Raw genomic sequence first — 17,417 nt, 5'->3', positions numbered from 1 at the left:
AAACGGGGAGGGGCAGAGGGAGCCGAGAGCCACTCGTCTTCCAAAACAGCTGTATTGGGGGGTTGTCCCCAAATGTCCCCAAGTGTCCCCAAGGCGCCTCAGCCCAGCTCGTCCCGGCTCTTGCCCACCTTCTTGGGCATCTTGCGGGCGCTGGCGTCCTCCAGCTCCTTGGCCTGGTAGTAATGGGGGGCCACCTCCAGCAGCCACGCGCTGTCGATCTCGATCACCTGGGGACAAAGGGGACAGGCGGCGGAGGTGGGGGGGGGGGGGTCACTTGGTGGCCCTGGGGACTGTCACGGCACCCCCAGCCTGTGCGGGACACGGTGCTGTCCTGTTGGAGTGGGGGGGGGCTGTCATTGTCCTGGGCGCAAAAGGGACAGGGCCACCGGGTCCTCGTTGATGTCCCATCATCCTTGGTCCCCATGGGGACATGGGGTCACCATCCTGTCACCCTGCTCCTCATGGGGACATGGCTATGGGGTCCCCTTCACCCTCCTGCCACCCCATTCCCAATGAGGGACGGAGGTCCTTGTCCCCACAGCGGTGGCCGTGTCCCCATCCTGATGTCCCCAACCCTGTGACTACGTCCCTGTGCCATGCTCAGCGTCCCTATCTCTGTCCCCGAGGCCGTGTCCCCAGTGTCACTGGCCATGCCCATGGTGGTGTCCTTGACCCTGTCCCCACCCCTGCGGCCACATCCCTGTCGCAGTGTCCCCATGTGCCTGTCCCCATGGTGACATCTCCACACCCACAGTGGTGTCCCTGTCCCCATCCCTGTGTCCCCATCACTGTCCCAATGTCCTCATGGCCAACTCCCCATCCCCACAGCCACATCCCTGTCCCAATGGCCATGTCCCTGTCCCCATGGTGACATCTCCACACCCACAGTGGTGTCCCTGTCCCCATCCCTGTGTCCCCATCCCTGTCCCTGTGTCCCCATCCCTGTCCCTGTGTCCCCATGACCAATTCCCTGTGCCCACAGTGGTGTCCCTGGCCATGTCCCTGTCTCCATGGTGGCATCCCCATGCCCACAGTGGTGTCCCTGTCCCCATCCCTGTGTCCCCATCACTGTCCCAATGTCCTCATGGCCAACTACCCATCCCCACAGCCACATCCCTGTCCCAATGGCCATGTCCCTGTCCCCATGGTGGCATCTCCACACCCACAGTGGTGTCCCTGACCCATCCCTGTGTCCCCATCACTGTCCCAATGTCCTCATGGCCAACTCCCCATCCGCACAGCCACATCCCTGTCCCAATAGCCATGTCCCTGTCCCCATGGTGGCATCCCCACGCCCACAGTGGTGTCCCTTTCCCCATCACTGTCCCAGTGTCCCCATGACCAATTCCCCATGCCCACAGTGGTGTCCCTGGCCCCGGCCCCATCCCCACAGCCACATCCCTGTCGCAGTGTCCCTATGGCCATGTCCCTGTCTCCATGGTGGCATCCCCATGCCCACAGTGGTGTCCCTGTCCCCATCCCTGTGTCCCCATCACTGTCCCAATGTCCTCATGGCCAACTCCCCATCCGCACACAGCCACATCCCTGTCCCAATGGCCATGTCCCTGTCCCCATGGTGGCACCCCCATGCCCACAGTGGTGTCCCTGTCCCCATCCCTGTGTCCCCATCACTGTCCCCATGGCCAACTCCCCATGCCCACAGCAATGTCCCTGTCCCCATCCCCATCCCAAGGTCCCCACGACCAGGCTCCTGGCCCCACAGCATCCCCCCTGGCCCCACGCCACTGTCCCCAGCCACGTCCCCGTGTCCCCACCTGCCGCATGAACTCCTTGGTGGTGAAGACGAGCTCGTGGTAGAGCACCCAGCGGGGCTGCTCCTCGAAGAGGGAGCTGTTGGGGTGGATGAAAACCGTCTGCTGGTGTTTCACCGTGCGGTAACCGCCCCGCGTCAGCCGTGCCGTGTGGTAGAAGAAGCCGGCGGTGATGGCCTGGGGAGGGGGGCGGCAGGTTGGGGGTCAGCACCGGGGGGAAAGAAGGGTGCCAGAGGATCCTGGGGTGGGGGAGCAGGAGGCAAAATGGGGGTCCCTGGAGGGCCCAGGAGGGGAAATGGGGCGGTCTCTGCAGGTTCTGCGGGGGACTTGGGGGGTCTCAGGGGCTCCTGGGGGGGTCCCAGAAGGGGAAAGGGGGGTCCCAGGAGGGAAAATGAGGGTCCTTGGGGATCTCATGAAGGGGAAATTGGGGTCCCCACAGGTCCTGGGGGAAACCTCAGGGTCCCAGAGGCTCTTGGGAGTCCCAGGATGGGAAATGGGAGTCCCAGGAGAGGAAACGGGGGTCACTGGGGATCCCATAGGGGAAATTGGGGGTCCTGGTAGAAATGTGGAGGTCCCAAGAAGGGAAATGGGGGTCCCTAGGGATCCCAAGAGGGGAAATGGGGGGTACCAGGAGTCCAATGGGGGGAAATGGGAGTCCCCATGGGTCCTGGGGGGAACTTGGGGGTCCCAGAGGCTCCTGGTGGGGGGGGCAGGAGGGGAAATGGGGGTCCCTGTAGTCCCAGGCTAGGAAATGGGGGTCCCTGAGGATCAAAGGAGGAGACATAGGTGGGCCCGGTGGGCCCAAGATGGGAAATGGGGGTCCCTGGGGATCCCATAGCGGGACATGGGGGTCCCCACAGGTCGTGGGGGAAACCTGGGGGGTCTCAGGGGCTCCTGGAGGTGGTCCTAGGAGAGGCAATGGGGGTTCCTGGGGGTCCCAGGAGGGGAAATGGGAGTCCCAGGGGGTCCCAGGAGGGGAAATGGGGGTCCCTGGTGATCCTGTGGGGGCAGGAATGGGGGTTCCCTGCAGGTCCCTGCGGCTACATGGGGGTCTCAAGAGTCTCTTGGGGGTCCCTGGAGTGGAAATGGGGGTTCCCAAGGGGGAAACGGGAGACCTAAGTGGGTCCCAGGAGGGAAACGGGGGCCCTGGGGTGGAAACCGGGGGCTCCGCGGGCAGTTGGGGGGTCCCGGGGTGGGGGGAACATGGGGGTGACCTTGCGGACGGGTCCGTAGTCGCCGGCGCAGGAGGAAGGGGCGATCTCGACGCGCTCCATCAGCCCCTCCAGCTGCTCCCGCACGTCCCGCGCCCGGCGCAGGGAGCGCGCCTGTACGAAGTGCTCGTAGCACCACTGCAGGGAGTGTCCGCTGGCCACCCACTGCGGGGGGGGACAGGGACACAGAGGGGGGGACACAGAGGGGAGCAAGGACATGGCGGGACACAGTGGGGACAGGGACACGGGAGGGGAGGACAAGGACACACTCAGCACCTGGTCCTGGACGCCCACCCCGTGCCCCCCAACCTGCCCCCCAGGGCCTCCCTGAACCCCCCAAGCGGCCCCCCAGCCCCACAGACAGCCCCCCCCCGCTCCAAAGACTCTGTACCCCCCAACCTGCTCCCTAGAATCCCCCCCCGGATTTCCCCCCCAGGGTCCCCACGACACCCCACACCCCTCAACCTGCCCCCTAATCCCCATATTTACCCCCCAATACCACCCCCCCAGACACCCCGTACCCTCCAAAGCCCCCCCGCCCCATATTTACACCCCCCCCAGAGCCCCACATACCCCCGCCAAACACCCCCCTACCCCCCAAACCTACATCCCCCAGCACATCCCATCACCCCGCCACGTCCCCATCGGTGTCCCCATCCGTGTGTCGTCGTACCCCCCCGCCACCGTGTCGTGTGTGTCCCCCCCCCTCGCCCCGTGCCTGGTTGTAGACGTTGAGCAGGACGAGGTGGTCCCCCCCGGGGACGTGGAAGCCCAGCCGGGCGCTGTCAGCGTGAAGGATCTTGTCCTTGGGGCGGTAGAAGATGGCGTTGTTGACCGAAAGCATGGCCGCCACCGTCAGCACCTCCTCCGTGCAGCCGTACCTGGGCGGGGGGTTGACGTCACCGCGTCACCGCGGGGACCCAGGATCGGGTGGGGGGGGTGGCACCACCCCCTGGTAGGCGCCCGATGGGGGTCAGGGATGGGGACGCCACTGGGACATCTGGGGACAAGATGGGGACGCAACGAGGATGCCCAAGGATAAGCTGGGGACACCCAGGGGACACCACCGGGACACCAAGGCACAACCTAGGGACACCTGGGGACAACCTGCAGACACAGGGGGACCCAGGAGGGGACCTGGGGACAACCCAGGGGACACGAGGAGGAGAACGACCTGAGAACACCTGGGGCAACCCAGGGGACAACCAGGGACACCACGAGGACACGCAGGGACGAGGCAGGGGACACCACAGGGACACCCAGGGAACAACCTGGGTTGTCACCCAGGGACGCCCAAAGGGACACCACCAGGACCCCTAGGGACAACCTGGGGACACCATGAGGCCACCCAGGGGACACCCCAGAGGACATCGCAGGCACAAGCCAGGGGACACCCAAGGGGACACCACCAGGACACCTGGGGACACCAGCGAGGACACTCACTGCTCGGAGGCCAGGATCATCTTGGCCAACATGGGCTCCACCGGCAGCTCCGCCATGCGCCGGCCCAGCTGGGGACAGGGAGGGGACAGCGTCAGGGCCAGTGCTCCCAGTAACCCCGCTCAGTGCTCCCCGTACCATGGTGAACTCACCCATGGGGTTCACCACCACCATCTCAGCCTCTTCCAGTGCTCCCAGTACCATGGTGAGCTTCACCCAGTGGTTGAGAGCACCCAGGGCCCCCATCCCAGTCCCTCCCAGTGCTCCCAGTACCGTGGTGAGCTCTCCCAGGTGGTTGAGGGCGCCCAGGGCGTAGAGCTGCTCCAGTGCCAGCACCAGCGTCTCGTGGGGCGGCGGGTCCAGGAAGTCGAAGTGGATGAGGTCGTTGATGCCTGGGGACAGGGACATCACCCGCTGTCACCCCAGGGCCACCCCAGACCTCTCCTGGTACCCCAGGGTGTCCCCCACAGCCCAAAATGTCCCCAGTGTCACCCAGGCCCTGAGCTGTGCCCCTGCCCCAAGATGCCTTGAGGTCCCCCTTGTCCCCAAATGTCCCTCGAGATGCTCCCAAGATGCCCCAAGAGCCTCCAAGATGCCCTTGAGATACCTCCTAAGATGTCCCGATGGTCCCCTGATGGTCCCCAAGATGCCTGGATGTCCCCTGTGGTGCCCCTATCTCCCCTGAGATGCCCTTATGCCCACCCAGGTGCCTCCTGAGATGCCCTGCCACCCGTTAAGACATCCCAATGTCCCCTAAGATGCCTCCTGACATGCCCCAATGCTCCCTAAGGTGCCCCAATCCCTTCCAAGATAGCTCCCGAGAAGCCCTGAGGGACCCTGAGATGCCCCAATCACTCCTGAGATGGCCTAGCAGCCCCTACAATGCTCCAATGCCCCCCGAGATGCCTCATGAGATGTCCCAGTGCCCCCCAGGATACCCCGATGCTCCCTAAAATACCTCTTGAGATACCCCCATGCCCTCTAAGGTGCTTCCTGAGAAGACCTGACAGCCCCTAGGATGGCCCAACGCCCCCAAGATGCCTCCTGAGATGCCCTGATAGTCCCTGAGATGCTCCAGTGCCCCCCCAAATGCCTCCTCAGATGCCCCAATGGTCCCTGAGATGCCCCAATGCCCTCTAAGATGTCCCAATGACCCCTGAGATGCCTCCTGAGACACTCTGATGGCCCCCAAGATGCTCCAATGGCCCCTCAGATGCCTCCTGAAATGCCCTGATGGTCCCTAAGATGCCCCAATGCCCTCTAAGACGTCCCAATGGTCCCTGAGATGCCTCCTGAGGTGCCCTGATGGTCCCTGAGATGCTCCAATGCCCCCTGAGATGCCTCCTGAGATGCCCCAATATCCTCTAAGATGCCCCAATGCCCCCCAGGATGCCCCTTTAGACCCCAAAATACAAAATACGACCCCGCAGCATCCCCGTCTCACCGAGGCTCTTGAGGAGCAGGACGAGGGAGCCCAGGTCGGCACGTTGGATCTCAGGCACCGGCGTCTCCTCCAGCTCGTGCTGGAAGGCCCAAGCCGTGTAGAGGCGGAAGCACTTCCCGGGAGCCACCCGTCCCGCCCGGCCTGCCCGCTGGTTCGCCGAGGCCTGCGGGTCATCGTCACCGGTCACCAGCAGGGCCACGGGGTGGGGGGAGACAGGGGGAATGTGGAAGGACAAGGGACACGGCTGTCCATGGACACCCAGAGGCATGGGGACCCAGAGATGTGGGGACCAAGGGACATGGGGACGTGGAGACCAAGGGACCTGGGGACACAGGGACATGGGGACACGGAGACCAAGGGACCTGGGGACACAGGGACATGGGGACATGGAGACCAAGGGACCTGGGGACCAAGGGACCTGGGGACACAGGGACATGGAGACCAAGGGACCTGGGGACACAGGGACCTGGGGACACAGGGACCTGGAGGAGACAGAGGAACACGGCTGCCCATGAGGATCCAGACAAATGGGGACCTGGGGACATGGGGACCCAGTGACATGGGGACATGGGGACCAAGGGACGTGGGGACACCAAGGGACAAGGGACATGGCTGCCCACAGGGACCCAGAAGCACGAGGACCTGGGGACCCAAAGAGGGGACCTGGGGACTCAGTGACATGAGGACACGGTGACCAAGGGACGTGGGGACACAGGGACACGGTGACCAAGGGACATGAGGACACCAGAACACAGCTGCCCATAAGAACCCTGGGGACATGGGGACACACCAACCCCCGCAGAAGGGCCACAGGAGGGGACACAGCCACCTAAGGGGACCGAGGGGGGACACGGGGGGGGTGACACAGTGAGGGAGGTGACAGGGGAGGTGACAGGGGGTGACGCGGTACCCGGGAGCAGGGGGTGACCACGAGGGACTCCATGCCGGTGCGGGCGCTGTAGCTCTTCTGCTTGCAGAACCCGGGGTCCAGCACGTAGACGATCCCGTCGATGGTCACCGACGTCTCCGCGATGTTGGTGGCCACCACCACCTGGGGGGAGGGGAGGGGATGTCACAGGCCCTGCCCACCCCGGGCTCCACCCCATGAGCCCCCACCCTCTTAAGCCCCACCCTCTTAAGCCCCATCCCTTTAACTCCACCTTATTAAACCCTACCTCTCAGACTCCACCCACAGACCCCACCCTATCAAGCCCCACCTCCTTAAGCCCCATCCCAAGTCTCACCCCATTAAACCCCACCCCAGACTCTATCTCCATAAGCCCCGCCTCATCAAGTCCCACCCCTAGGCCCCACCTGCACAGGCTCCACCCCCTTAGACCCCACCCCATACAGTCCACTTTTTAGACCTCAATCTCTTAAACTCCATCTTATAAGCTCCACCCCTTTTAGGCCCTGCCCTATTAAGCTCTGCCCTTTAGACCTCATCCTACTAAGCTCCACCTCCTTAGACCCTGCCCTAAACCCCACCCTATAAAGCCCCACCCTATTAAGCTCTATTCCATGAGACCCCACCCCTTAAACTCCACCCTATTGAACCCAACCCCTTTAAACCTCACCCTATTAAGCTCCACCCTCTCAGCCACCACCCCTTAAACTCCACCCTATTGAGCACCACCCCTTTAGGCCACACCCCATTATACCCCACCCTATTAAGCTCTACTCCATTAAACCTCACCTTTAGACCCCCCCCTTAAACTCCTCCCTATTAAGCCCCACCCCTTAAACCCCACCCTATTGAGAACCACCCCTTTAGGCCACACCCCATTATACCCCACCCTATTAAGCTCTACACTACTAAGCTCTACTCTGTTAAACCTCACCTTCTTAAACTCTCCCTTAAACTCCACCCTATTAATCCCCACCCCTTCAGACCCCACCCTATTCACCCCACCCCCATAGACCCCACCCCTTAGGCCCCAGCCCATTAAGCCCCACCCCTTAGACCCCCCACCCAATTAACCCCACCCCTTAGACCCCACCCTCTCAACCTGCCCCCCTCCCTGACTCCCCCTTCCCGGCAGCCCCCACCTCTCCAAAACCCCACCCCCTCAGCCCCACCCCTCTTCCCCTCCCCTCCCCTTAAAGGGCCAAAGCCCCCCCACCTTGCGGGCGCCGGGGGGGGTGGGCTCAAAAATACGGGCTTGCATGTCGGAGGGGAGGTTGGCGTAGATCGGCAGCACCAAAAGCTCGGCCAGGCGGGAGCCCAGGCGACGGCAGCGCTCCTGCAGCAGCTCCACGCACGCCTCGATCTCCTCCTGTCACCCACGGGCAGGGGACGTTAAGTGGCAGGGGACGGGGACATCCAGGGGGAGGGGGAAAAGGGGGGGGGGGGGGAATAGGGACACCCGGAGGGGACAGGGATGATGACTGGGGAGATGGGGATGCTCAGGGGAATGGGGACATCTGGGAGGGATGGGGATGGCCAGGGGGATATCGGGGACACCGGGGGAATGGGGACATCCCCGGGCGGGGGGGACACTGGGGGGGAAGGGGACACCCAGGAGGACGGGGATGGCCGTGGGGATGGAGACACCCAGGAGGACGTCAGGGGAATGGGGACAACTGGGGGGACACCAGGGGACACCCAGGGGGATGGGGATGGCCAGGGGGACATCAGGGACACTGGGGGAATGGGGACATGCTGGGGTGGCAGGGGGACGCCCAGGAGGATGGGGACAGCCGTGGGGATGGAGACACCCAGGAGGACGTCAGGGGAATGGGGACAACCGGGAGAATGGGGACATCCAGGGGGGATGGGGACAGCGCGGGGGGGACACTGGGCCACCAGGAGGATGGGGACAGCCATGGGGATAAAGACCCCCCAGGGGACATCAGGGGAATGGGGACACCCGGGGGGAAACTGGGGACACCCAGGGGGATGGGGACATCTGGGGGGGATGGGGACACTGCGTGGGGGACACTGGGACACAAGGGGGGAAGGGGACACCCAGGAGGACCCAGGGACCCCTGGGGGAATGAGGACATCAGGGGACACCCAGGGGAACGGGGATGGCCACAGGGATGGAGACATCAGGGGACACCCAGGGGAATGGGCACAGCCATAGGGATGGGGACACCCAGGGGACATCAGGGACACCCGGGGATGGGGACACCTGGGGGACGTTAGGATGACACTGAAAGCATGAAAAATATGAGGGGGACAGAGAAAGGGACAGCAAGGACATGGGGGGTGGCAGGGAGGTGACCCACTTGCCTGGTGTGGAGGATGATGTCCCCAGGGGGCTGGGTGACACAGGGGTGCCCAGGGGACATGGAGGTACTCAGGGGGGGACGCGAGAAGTGGCAGGGAGGGGACGGGGGTGACAGTGGGACACCCACCTGGCCGGTGAGGAAGACGAGGATGTCCCCGGGGGGCTGGGTGACGTGGATCTGCAGCACCGACACCACGCACGCCTCCAGGTAGTCGGCCTCGGGCGCCTGGGGAGGGGACATCGAGGGGACATCAGCACCGGGTGTCCCCAAGTGTCCCTAGGCAGCCCCCTGCCCCCCCTGCTGCCCAGTGTCCCCCAGTCGCCATGTCCCCCTGCATCCCCCCGTGTCCCCACGTCCCCTGACATCCCCATGTCCCCCACTGTCCCAGTGCTCCCACGTCCCTCGATGTCCCCTTCTCCCCTGTCACCCCCCATGTCCCCCTGTGCCCTGAGGTCCTCCAACACCCCCCAGTGTCCTCAGACGTCCCTGTGCCACCACGTCCCCCGATGTCCCCTTGTCCCCCAGCACCCCACATCCTCCAACATCCCCCAGTGTCCCCAGGTGTCCCCCTGCCCCCCCCGTCCCCTCATGTCCCCCATTGCCCCACATCCCCCAGTGCCCCCACATCCCCTTGCTGCTCCCGTGTCCCCCCTGTCCCCTTGTCCCTCCGTCCCCCAGTGTCCCCTTGTCCCCCAGCACCCTAAAACCCCCTGCTCCCCCCGTGTCACCTTGGTGTAGTAGATGTCGACGGGGAAGCGGCGGCCGGGGATGCGGAAGACGGGGGCCTGGTCGAAGAAGGCGGAGAAGCGCTGCGTGTCGAGGGTGGCCGAGGCCACCAGCACCTTCAGCTGGGGACGGAACCGGGCGATGTCCTTGATCAGCCCGAAGAGGACGTCGGTGTGCAGCGTGCGCTCGTGGGCCTCGTCCACCATGATCACGCTGCGGGGACGGGGGGGACGGGCATGGGGACAGGGATGAGGACATGGGGACAAGCGTGGGGACACGGGGACAAGCGTGGGGACAGGTATGGGGACATGAGAACAGGTATGGGGACACAGGGACAAGCATGGGGACAGGTATGGGGACATGAGAACAGGTATGGGGACACAGGGATAAGCATGGGGACATGTATGGGGACACAGGGATAAGCATGGGGACAGGTATGGGGACGGGGAGGACATGTATGGGGACGGGGGGACAAGCGTGGGGACGGGTACAGGGACATGAGGACAGGTATGGGGACACAGGGATAAGCATGGGGACAGGTATGGGGTCATGGGGACAGACGTGAGGACATGGAAAAAGCACAGGGACCAGGTATAGGGACATAGGGACAAACGAAGGGACATGGGAACAAGTGTGAGGACAAGTGTGAGGACAAGCGTGGGGATGTGGGGAGAAGTACGGGGACAGGTATGGGGACACGGGGACAGCCGTGGGGATGCAGGGACAGGCGTGGGGACAGTCACAGGAGTGTTGGGATGTGAGACAAGACACAGGGACACGGAGACAGGCACAAGGACATGGGGACAGGGACATGGGGACACCAAAGTGACACCAGTAAGACTAAGGACAAGGACAGCGACGGGGGCATGTGGCTGCTCTGCCAGTCCCCTGCTGTGTCCCCAATGCCCTCCCACTGTCCCCAACTGCCCCCCATCCCCACAATGTCCCCAATTATCCCCCCCAGATATTCCCCACCCCCCCTACTGTCCCCCCATTGTCAACCTCCCCCCACACCTTACTGTCCCCATCCCCAGGTCCCCAACGTCCCTAATGTCCCCACGGTCCCCCAGCCTCTGACGTCCTCAACGTCCCCAATCCCTCTGCTCTCCCCCCAACATCCCGATGCCCCCCATGTCCCCATTATCCTTGGTGTCCCCAGCATCTCTGGTGTCCCCCGTGTCCCCTATGTCCCCTCCGTGTCCCCAGTGTCCCCAAGGCCACCTGTAGGAGCCGAGGTCGGGCTCGGTCAGGAACTCCCGCAGCAGCATCCCGTCCGTCATGTACTTCAGCACCGTCCGCTCCGACGTGCAGTCCTCGAAGCGGATGCTGTACCCCACCTGGGGACAAGGGACATGTCACCAGCGGGGCCCAGTGTCCCCTGACTCCCCCCCTCTGAGTCCCTTAACCCCTCCCCAGCGGTCCCCAGGGTCCCTAACTGTCCCCAGGATCTCCTGGAGTCCCCTCGCTTGCCCAGGGTGCCCTAACGTCCCCCTGGGGTGTCCTGGGATGGGGATGTGTCCCCAGTGTCCCCTGCGGTCCCCAGGATGGTGACATCTTCCCTGGAGTCCCCTAGGATGCAGATGTGTCACCTGGAGTCCACTAGGACAGGGACATGACATTAGGGTTCCCTGTGTCCTCAGGGTTCTCTGGGACAGGGACATGTCCCCCATGTCCCCTGAGGTCCCCACAATGGGGACATCTTCCTCGGGGTCCCCTAAAATGCAGACAAGTTCCCTAAGGTCCCCAAAGATGGACACATGTCATTAGTGCCCCCAGTGTTCCTCAGGGCTCCCTGGGACAAGGACCTGTCCCCAGTGTCCCCTACGGTCCCCAGGATGGCGAGGTGTCCCCTGGGTCCCTTGCGAGGGGGACGCGACCCCAGCATGTGGATGTGTCCGTCCCCGGGGTCCCCTGGGACAAGGCCACATCCCCAGGGTCCCTCAGGGTCCCTTTGGGACAGGGACGTGCCCCCAAGTTCCCCAGCCACCCTCAGGTCACCAGAGCCACCCCTGAGGGTGTCCCACACCCCTCACGTCCCCGTCGCTCCCCGTCCCCGTGTCTCCCCCTGTGTCCCCGTGTCCCCGCCGTGTCCCTGCGTCACCTCGTTGCCCAGCTTGGTGCCCATCTCGACGGCCACGCGGGCGGCCACGCTCATGGCGGCCACGCGCCGCGGCTGCGTGATGCCGATCTTCAGCCCCTGGCGCGTGTAGCCCTGCGGGGGGGGGGCGGGTGGATTCGGTTGTGGGGGGGACGGGGATGACAACCTTTCCCTGCCCCCCTTGCCCTCCAGCTCCCTTATTACCCCCCTGATGCCCCCCCAGCCCCCATCTGCCCCCCTGAAGCCCCAAACCCCCTTATCTGCCCCCCAAAGCCCCCCAATCTGCCCCGTCACCCCCCTCATGCCCCCAAACCCCCTATTTGCCTCCCATAGCCCCTTGATCTGCCTCACATAGTCCCCCCATCTTTCCCCCAATACCCCCTGATGCCCCCAGCCCCCCATCTGCCCCCCAGCTCCCCTATCTGCCCCCCATTGCCCCCCCAGCCCTCCTATCTGCCCCCTATAGCCCCCTGATGTCCCAACTCCTCCATCTACCCCCCAATACCCCCTTGATGCCCCCCAAGCTCCCTATCTGCCCCCCATCATTGCTGTGATACCCCCAACCCCATTATCTGACCCCCCCAACATCCCCCATGCCTCTATCTGCCCCCGCAATTACCCTTCTGATACCCCCCAACCCCCCCATCTAGCCCTCGATGCCCCCTCATTTGCCCCCAGCTCCCCACATCTGCCCCCCATTGCCTCCCATCCCCACTATTTGCCCCCCCCCAGCCCCCCCAAAAGCCCCCCCACCTCCTCGTGCAGGTACTGGGGGATCTGGGTGGTCTTGCCGGAACCGGTCTCCCCCTCGATGACCAGGATTTGGTGCTGAGCGATGGCGGCCACCAGCTCGTCGCGGTAAGGGAAGATGGGAAGGCTACGGCGAACCTCCTGCGCCGACTGCCGCCGCCGCTCCGCCTCTGGCACCGGCGCCGGCGCCTCCTGCGGGTGCCGACAGTGTCACCCCCGCGGTCCCCATGTCACCTCCAGTGTCCCCACAGCCCCCTGGCATCCTCCCAGGGTCCCCCCAGTGTCCCCATGTCACCTCCAGTGTCCCCAAAATCCTCCATTGTCCTCCCAGGGCCCCCCCCCCCACTGTCCGCATGGTGCCTATAGTATCTTCAGGACCCCTTCCAGCACCCAAATCCTCCTTTGTCACCCCCAAGGTCCCTGCCATCCCCCCTAGAACCCCCTCCACCTCCCCAAATTCCCCTTCCATCCCCCCAAGGTCCCTCCCATCACTCCCAGGACCCCCTCCAGCACCCCAAATCCTCCCTCTACCTCCCCAAGGTCCCTCCCATCACCCCCAGGACCCCCTCCAGCACCCCAAATCCTCCCTCTACCTCCCCAAAATCCCTCCCATCACCCCCAGGACCTCCTCCAGCACCCCAAATCCTCCCTCTAACTCCCCAAAATCCCTCCCATCACCCCCAGGACACCCTCCAGCACCCCCAAACCCCCTGCCCCCTCACCTTATCGGGCTCAGTGCCTTTCATCTGCACGGCGCTGACGAACTGGATCATCTCATCTTCCTCCAGCACGAAGTCGTAATCTTTGGAGGGCTGACGGCGGGCGGCATCGCGTGCCCCAAACCTCAGGGAAGCCGCCCCTATTCGCTCCTCTTCCCATCGCCGCTGCTCGTCCCGGGGGGCCATCCGCTCTTCCTCCCCTCCCGTTGCTTCCTCGCGTTCTGGGATCTTCTACGGGGAGGTGGTGAGAGCGGTGAAACCACGGTGGTGTCCCCCCGAAACCCCCTGCCGTGGCAGGAGGGACCTTGGGGAGATGGAGGGTGGAATTTGAGGCATTGGAGGGAGTCTTGGTGGTGATGGGAGGGATTTTGGGGGGATAAAAGGATGATTTGGGGTGCTAAAGGGGGTCCTGGGGGTGATGGAAAAGACCCTGGGGAGACACAGAGAGCATTTAGGGTGCTGGAGGGGGCCTTGGCAGCCATGAGAGCAATCTTGGTGGGGACAGAGACAGGATTTGGGGTGTTGAAGAGGCTCCTGGAGGTGATCGGAGGGATTTTGGGGGGATAGAGGAAGGATTTGGGGTGCTGGAGGGGATCCCAGGAGTGATAGCAGTGATCTTGAGAGGACAGAGAGAGGATTTGGGGCGCTGAAGGAGATCCTGGGGGTAATGGAAGGGACTCTGGGGGAATAGAGGAAGGATTTGGGGTGCTGGAGAGGATCTCAGCAGCGATAAGAAAGACTTTGAAAGAATAGAAAAACGATTTCAGGTGCTAGAAAGGGCCCTGGGGGTGATGGAAGAAACCCTGATGGGGATAAAGGCAAGATTTGAGGCACTGAAGGGAATCTTGACAGTGGTGGGAAGGATCTTGCGGGTCTAGAATAAGGGTTTGGGGTGCTGCCAGGTATTTGGGGCCCCTCACCTTGCCCCGTGTTTCCTCGGGGATGTAATACCGGTTACTTTTCTCCAGTTTCTCTTTCTCCCCAGCCCGTTTGTACTCGCGGGCCAGATCCCGCACGCGCCGTTTGTACTCCAGCTCACGCCGCTCCGCCCTTGTCAGCGCCTCTTCCCCGAAAAGATATTCTTCGTCGGCGATCTCTGCTTCCAGTTCTTCTAATTTATCTCGTTCCCGCTTAGCTAGGTATTCCCGGCGGGACTTCTTCCGTAGTTCCGGAACCTGGATGGGGACACACACACACAGAGGAGGAGGAAAAAAGGGGTGTCGGGGTTCGGTGGATGCCCCCTCGGCACGAGGTTGGCCAGATCCTGGAGCTCACCATGGTTTTTTGATCTTCTTCGGCGACTTTGAGGCGTTTCTGGGCTTCTTCGTAGGCCTGGGGGTGGGGAGAAAGGGGGTGAGGAGGGGAGGGGGACCCCAAATTCTAGCTGCAGAGCATGGAGAAGGTGGGGGGCCTTAACAGCAACCCCAGATCCCCCCAATCCCAGCCAGGGATGTTGAAACTGAGCCAGGAGTCAGACAAAGCCCCCGTCAGTTCCACCTAAGGACCCCCCAATCCCACCCAGCACCCACCCAAGCCCAGCTGGGACCCCTAAATCAAACACAGGGACCCCCAGGAAACTGGCAGGATCCCCCCCCATCCTGGATGTGACCCCCCCAATCCCACCCAGCACCCCACCAATCCCAGTTAGGACCCCTGAATCAAACCCAGGGTCCCCCAGGAGCCAGACAACACCCCCCCACCCCAGGGACCTACCCAGGGACCCTCAATTCCACCCAGGAACCCCAAACCTTCTCCAGGATCCCCTCCCATTCCCACCCAGGGATCCCAAATCCCACCCAAGGACCCCCAAAAGCATGGCAGAACCCCCCTCATCCTGACTGTCACCCCCAAATCCCACCCAGGGACCCCAATTCCCACTCAACCCCCCTAAATTCCATTCAGGGTACCCAAACCTAAGTCATGGACACCCCAAAATCCTACCCAAGGACCCCCAGGAACCTGGGAGGGCACCCCAGCTTTCCCTCTGGCACCCCAATTCCCACTCAAACTCCCTAAATCCCACCCAGGGAACCCAATTCCACCCAGGGACCCCCAATTCCATCCAAAGACCCCCAGGAGCTCAGCAGGGCCCCCCAAACACAGCTGGACCCCCTCAAATCCCCCCTGGGACCCCTCCAAAAGGCGTTGCGACCCCCCCCCCATCACCTTGGCATCGGGGCGGGCGAGGACGGTGCGCGTGCGGTCGCGGTCGCGGCGGCGCAGACGCTCGGCGAAGGCATCGCGTTCTTCCAGGTCCCGCAGCCGTTCCCGCTCCGATGCTTCCCATTCCGCTTCTGGCTCTTCAGGGGGCTCCGGAGCCCTGGTTTGGGGGGGGGGGGGGGGGGACGTCACATGGGGGAACCCCAAAACCCATAGATCTTAATAATTTGGGGGGCCCTAAGGTTTTTTTAAATGATCTTGAGGGTGTGAACCCCAAAATTCCAGGGGGGACTCAGCACCCAGAGGGATCCCAAAAGCTCAGGGGGACCCCATAAGTCAGGAGGGGACCTTGAGACCCCCGGGAGACCCCCAAAAGCCTGGAGGGGACCCCAACATCCAGGGGGACCTTGAGTACCTGTGGTGACATTCCAGGAGGCAGGAGGAAACCCTGAGACCCCCATAACTGGGGGGGGGGACCCCCAAGAATCAGGGGGACCCTGAGGGGCAGGAGGAAACCCCAAGACCCCCATGATTGGGGAGGGAACCCCAAGTATCATGGGGACCCTGAGGGGCAGAAAGAAACCACAAGACCCCCATAATGGGGGGGGGAACCCCAAGAATCAGGGGGACCCTGAGGGGCAGGAGGAAAGCCCGAGACCCCCATAATGGGGAGGGGACACCCCGATAATGGGGGGGACCCCAAGAACGGGGGCTACTCACGGGGGTGTCGGCGGCGAGGGGCTGGAGGCCTCGGGCGACTCGGAGCGTCGTCGTCGGAGGTGTCGGCGTCGGCGGTGGGAAGCGTCGGCCATGCCGGGGGTGGAGCCATGGGAAGGGGTGGAGCTTGGGGCGGGGCCCGCCCCCTCGTCGTCGCTATCGACCAATCGGTAGCCCTGGCTGCGGCGCTGCAGCTCCCGCGCCGCCCGCTCAGCCGCTCGGCCCGGGGGCTCCCGTGGTGCCTCCCGGGGGACCTGGGGGCGGGGACAGCGTCAGGACACGCCTCCTCTGCGGTTAGCCACGCCCCCGTGTCTGGCCCCACCCCTCAACCTGGCCACGCCCACCTGCACCCCAATGCCCCTTTACTGGACACGGCTTCCCTGGTGGTGCTCAGGCATGCAAACCACGCCCCCTCCGCCTGACCCCGCCTCCCCAAGCCCCACCTTCTCACCTTAAAGCCACACCCCCACCTCACAAGACACGCCCCTACCCGCGTGTAGGGTTACTAGGCTCCTCCCACACACTACCTTAGAAGCCCCGCCCCCTCCGAGGCAGCCACGCCCCTTCCCGCCACAGCCACCCCGCGATAAGCCCCGCCCTCACCTACAAGCAGGCCACGCCCCCCACCCGCAAAGTTCCCCTCCTAAGTCGAACGGGGAAGCCCCGCCCACTCCCACCCTCGGAGCCCCGCCCCGGAGGGGAAGCCCCGCCCACCTTGTCCCACAGCTCCCGCGCGAAGGCGCGCACGCGCGGCTCCTCCACCCGCAGCGCCTCCGTTTCCCGCAGCCGCTCCAGCAGCTCCTCCACGCTACGGCTCCGCCGCGCCAACGCCACCAGGAAGGCGGGGACGTGCCGCCCGCTCAGCCCCAGCAGAGCCTGTAGCTCCCCGGATACCCACCGCTCCAGCGCCGCCGCCGCCGCCGCCATGATCGTCCCCTACTTCCGCCTTCCCTCCGCGGCCGCCGTACTGCCGCCTGCAGCCGATCCGCCACCGCGGCTCGCAGCGCTCTGCGCATGCGTCGTTGTAGAGCACCGCCCCTCTCGCTCTACGCATGCGCCCCGCCCGCATCGTCCTCCCGCCCCGCCCTCGCGGCGCGCTCGCGCTCTGCCGCGGCCCCCCGCGTCCGCGCATGCGCGATTCCGCTG

General features: G+C 64.1%; 1 protein-coding gene across 2 annotated transcripts; it reads right to left on the bottom strand.

The window, feature by feature from the left end:
- Positions 1 to 36: 36 nt before the first annotated feature.
- Positions 37 to 17,374, bottom strand: DHX16 (DEAH-box helicase 16). Of its 2 annotated transcripts, XM_030006308.2 has the most exons (20): positions 16,986 to 17,374; positions 16,275 to 16,525; positions 15,561 to 15,714; positions 14,670 to 14,726; positions 14,315 to 14,569; positions 13,398 to 13,625; positions 12,679 to 12,867; positions 11,929 to 12,039; positions 11,049 to 11,164; positions 9,830 to 10,040; positions 9,228 to 9,326; positions 7,991 to 8,143; positions 6,778 to 6,918; positions 5,868 to 6,030; positions 4,697 to 4,815; positions 4,427 to 4,494; positions 3,702 to 3,864; positions 2,987 to 3,148; positions 1,776 to 1,949; positions 37 to 227 (listed from the first exon to the last, which is right to left on the bottom strand). In XM_030006308.2, the coding sequence occupies exons 1-20, from the start codon at positions 17,196 to 17,198 to the stop codon at positions 99 to 101; spliced, it is 3,156 nt and encodes a 1,051-aa protein (XP_029862168.1). In that variant the 5' UTR covers positions 17,199 to 17,374; the 3' UTR covers positions 37 to 98. The 2 variants fall into 2 exon arrangements, with proteins under 2 accessions (XP_029862168.1, XP_029862169.1); XM_030006309.1 differs by lacking the exons at positions 14,670 to 14,726; positions 15,561 to 15,714; positions 16,275 to 16,525; positions 16,986 to 17,374 and having other exon boundaries at positions 13,398 to 13,698; positions 14,315 to 14,555.
- Positions 17,375 to 17,417: the final 43 nt, after the last annotated feature.

The sequence above is a fragment of the Aquila chrysaetos genome, unplaced genomic scaffold (genome assembly GCF_900496995.4).
Source record: "Aquila chrysaetos chrysaetos unplaced genomic scaffold, bAquChr1.4, whole genome shotgun sequence".
NCBI lineage: Eukaryota > Metazoa > Chordata > Aves > Accipitriformes > Accipitridae > Aquila > Aquila chrysaetos.
Note: the sequence above shows the minus strand (reverse complement) of the source record. Positions and strands in the feature narration are given on the sequence as shown.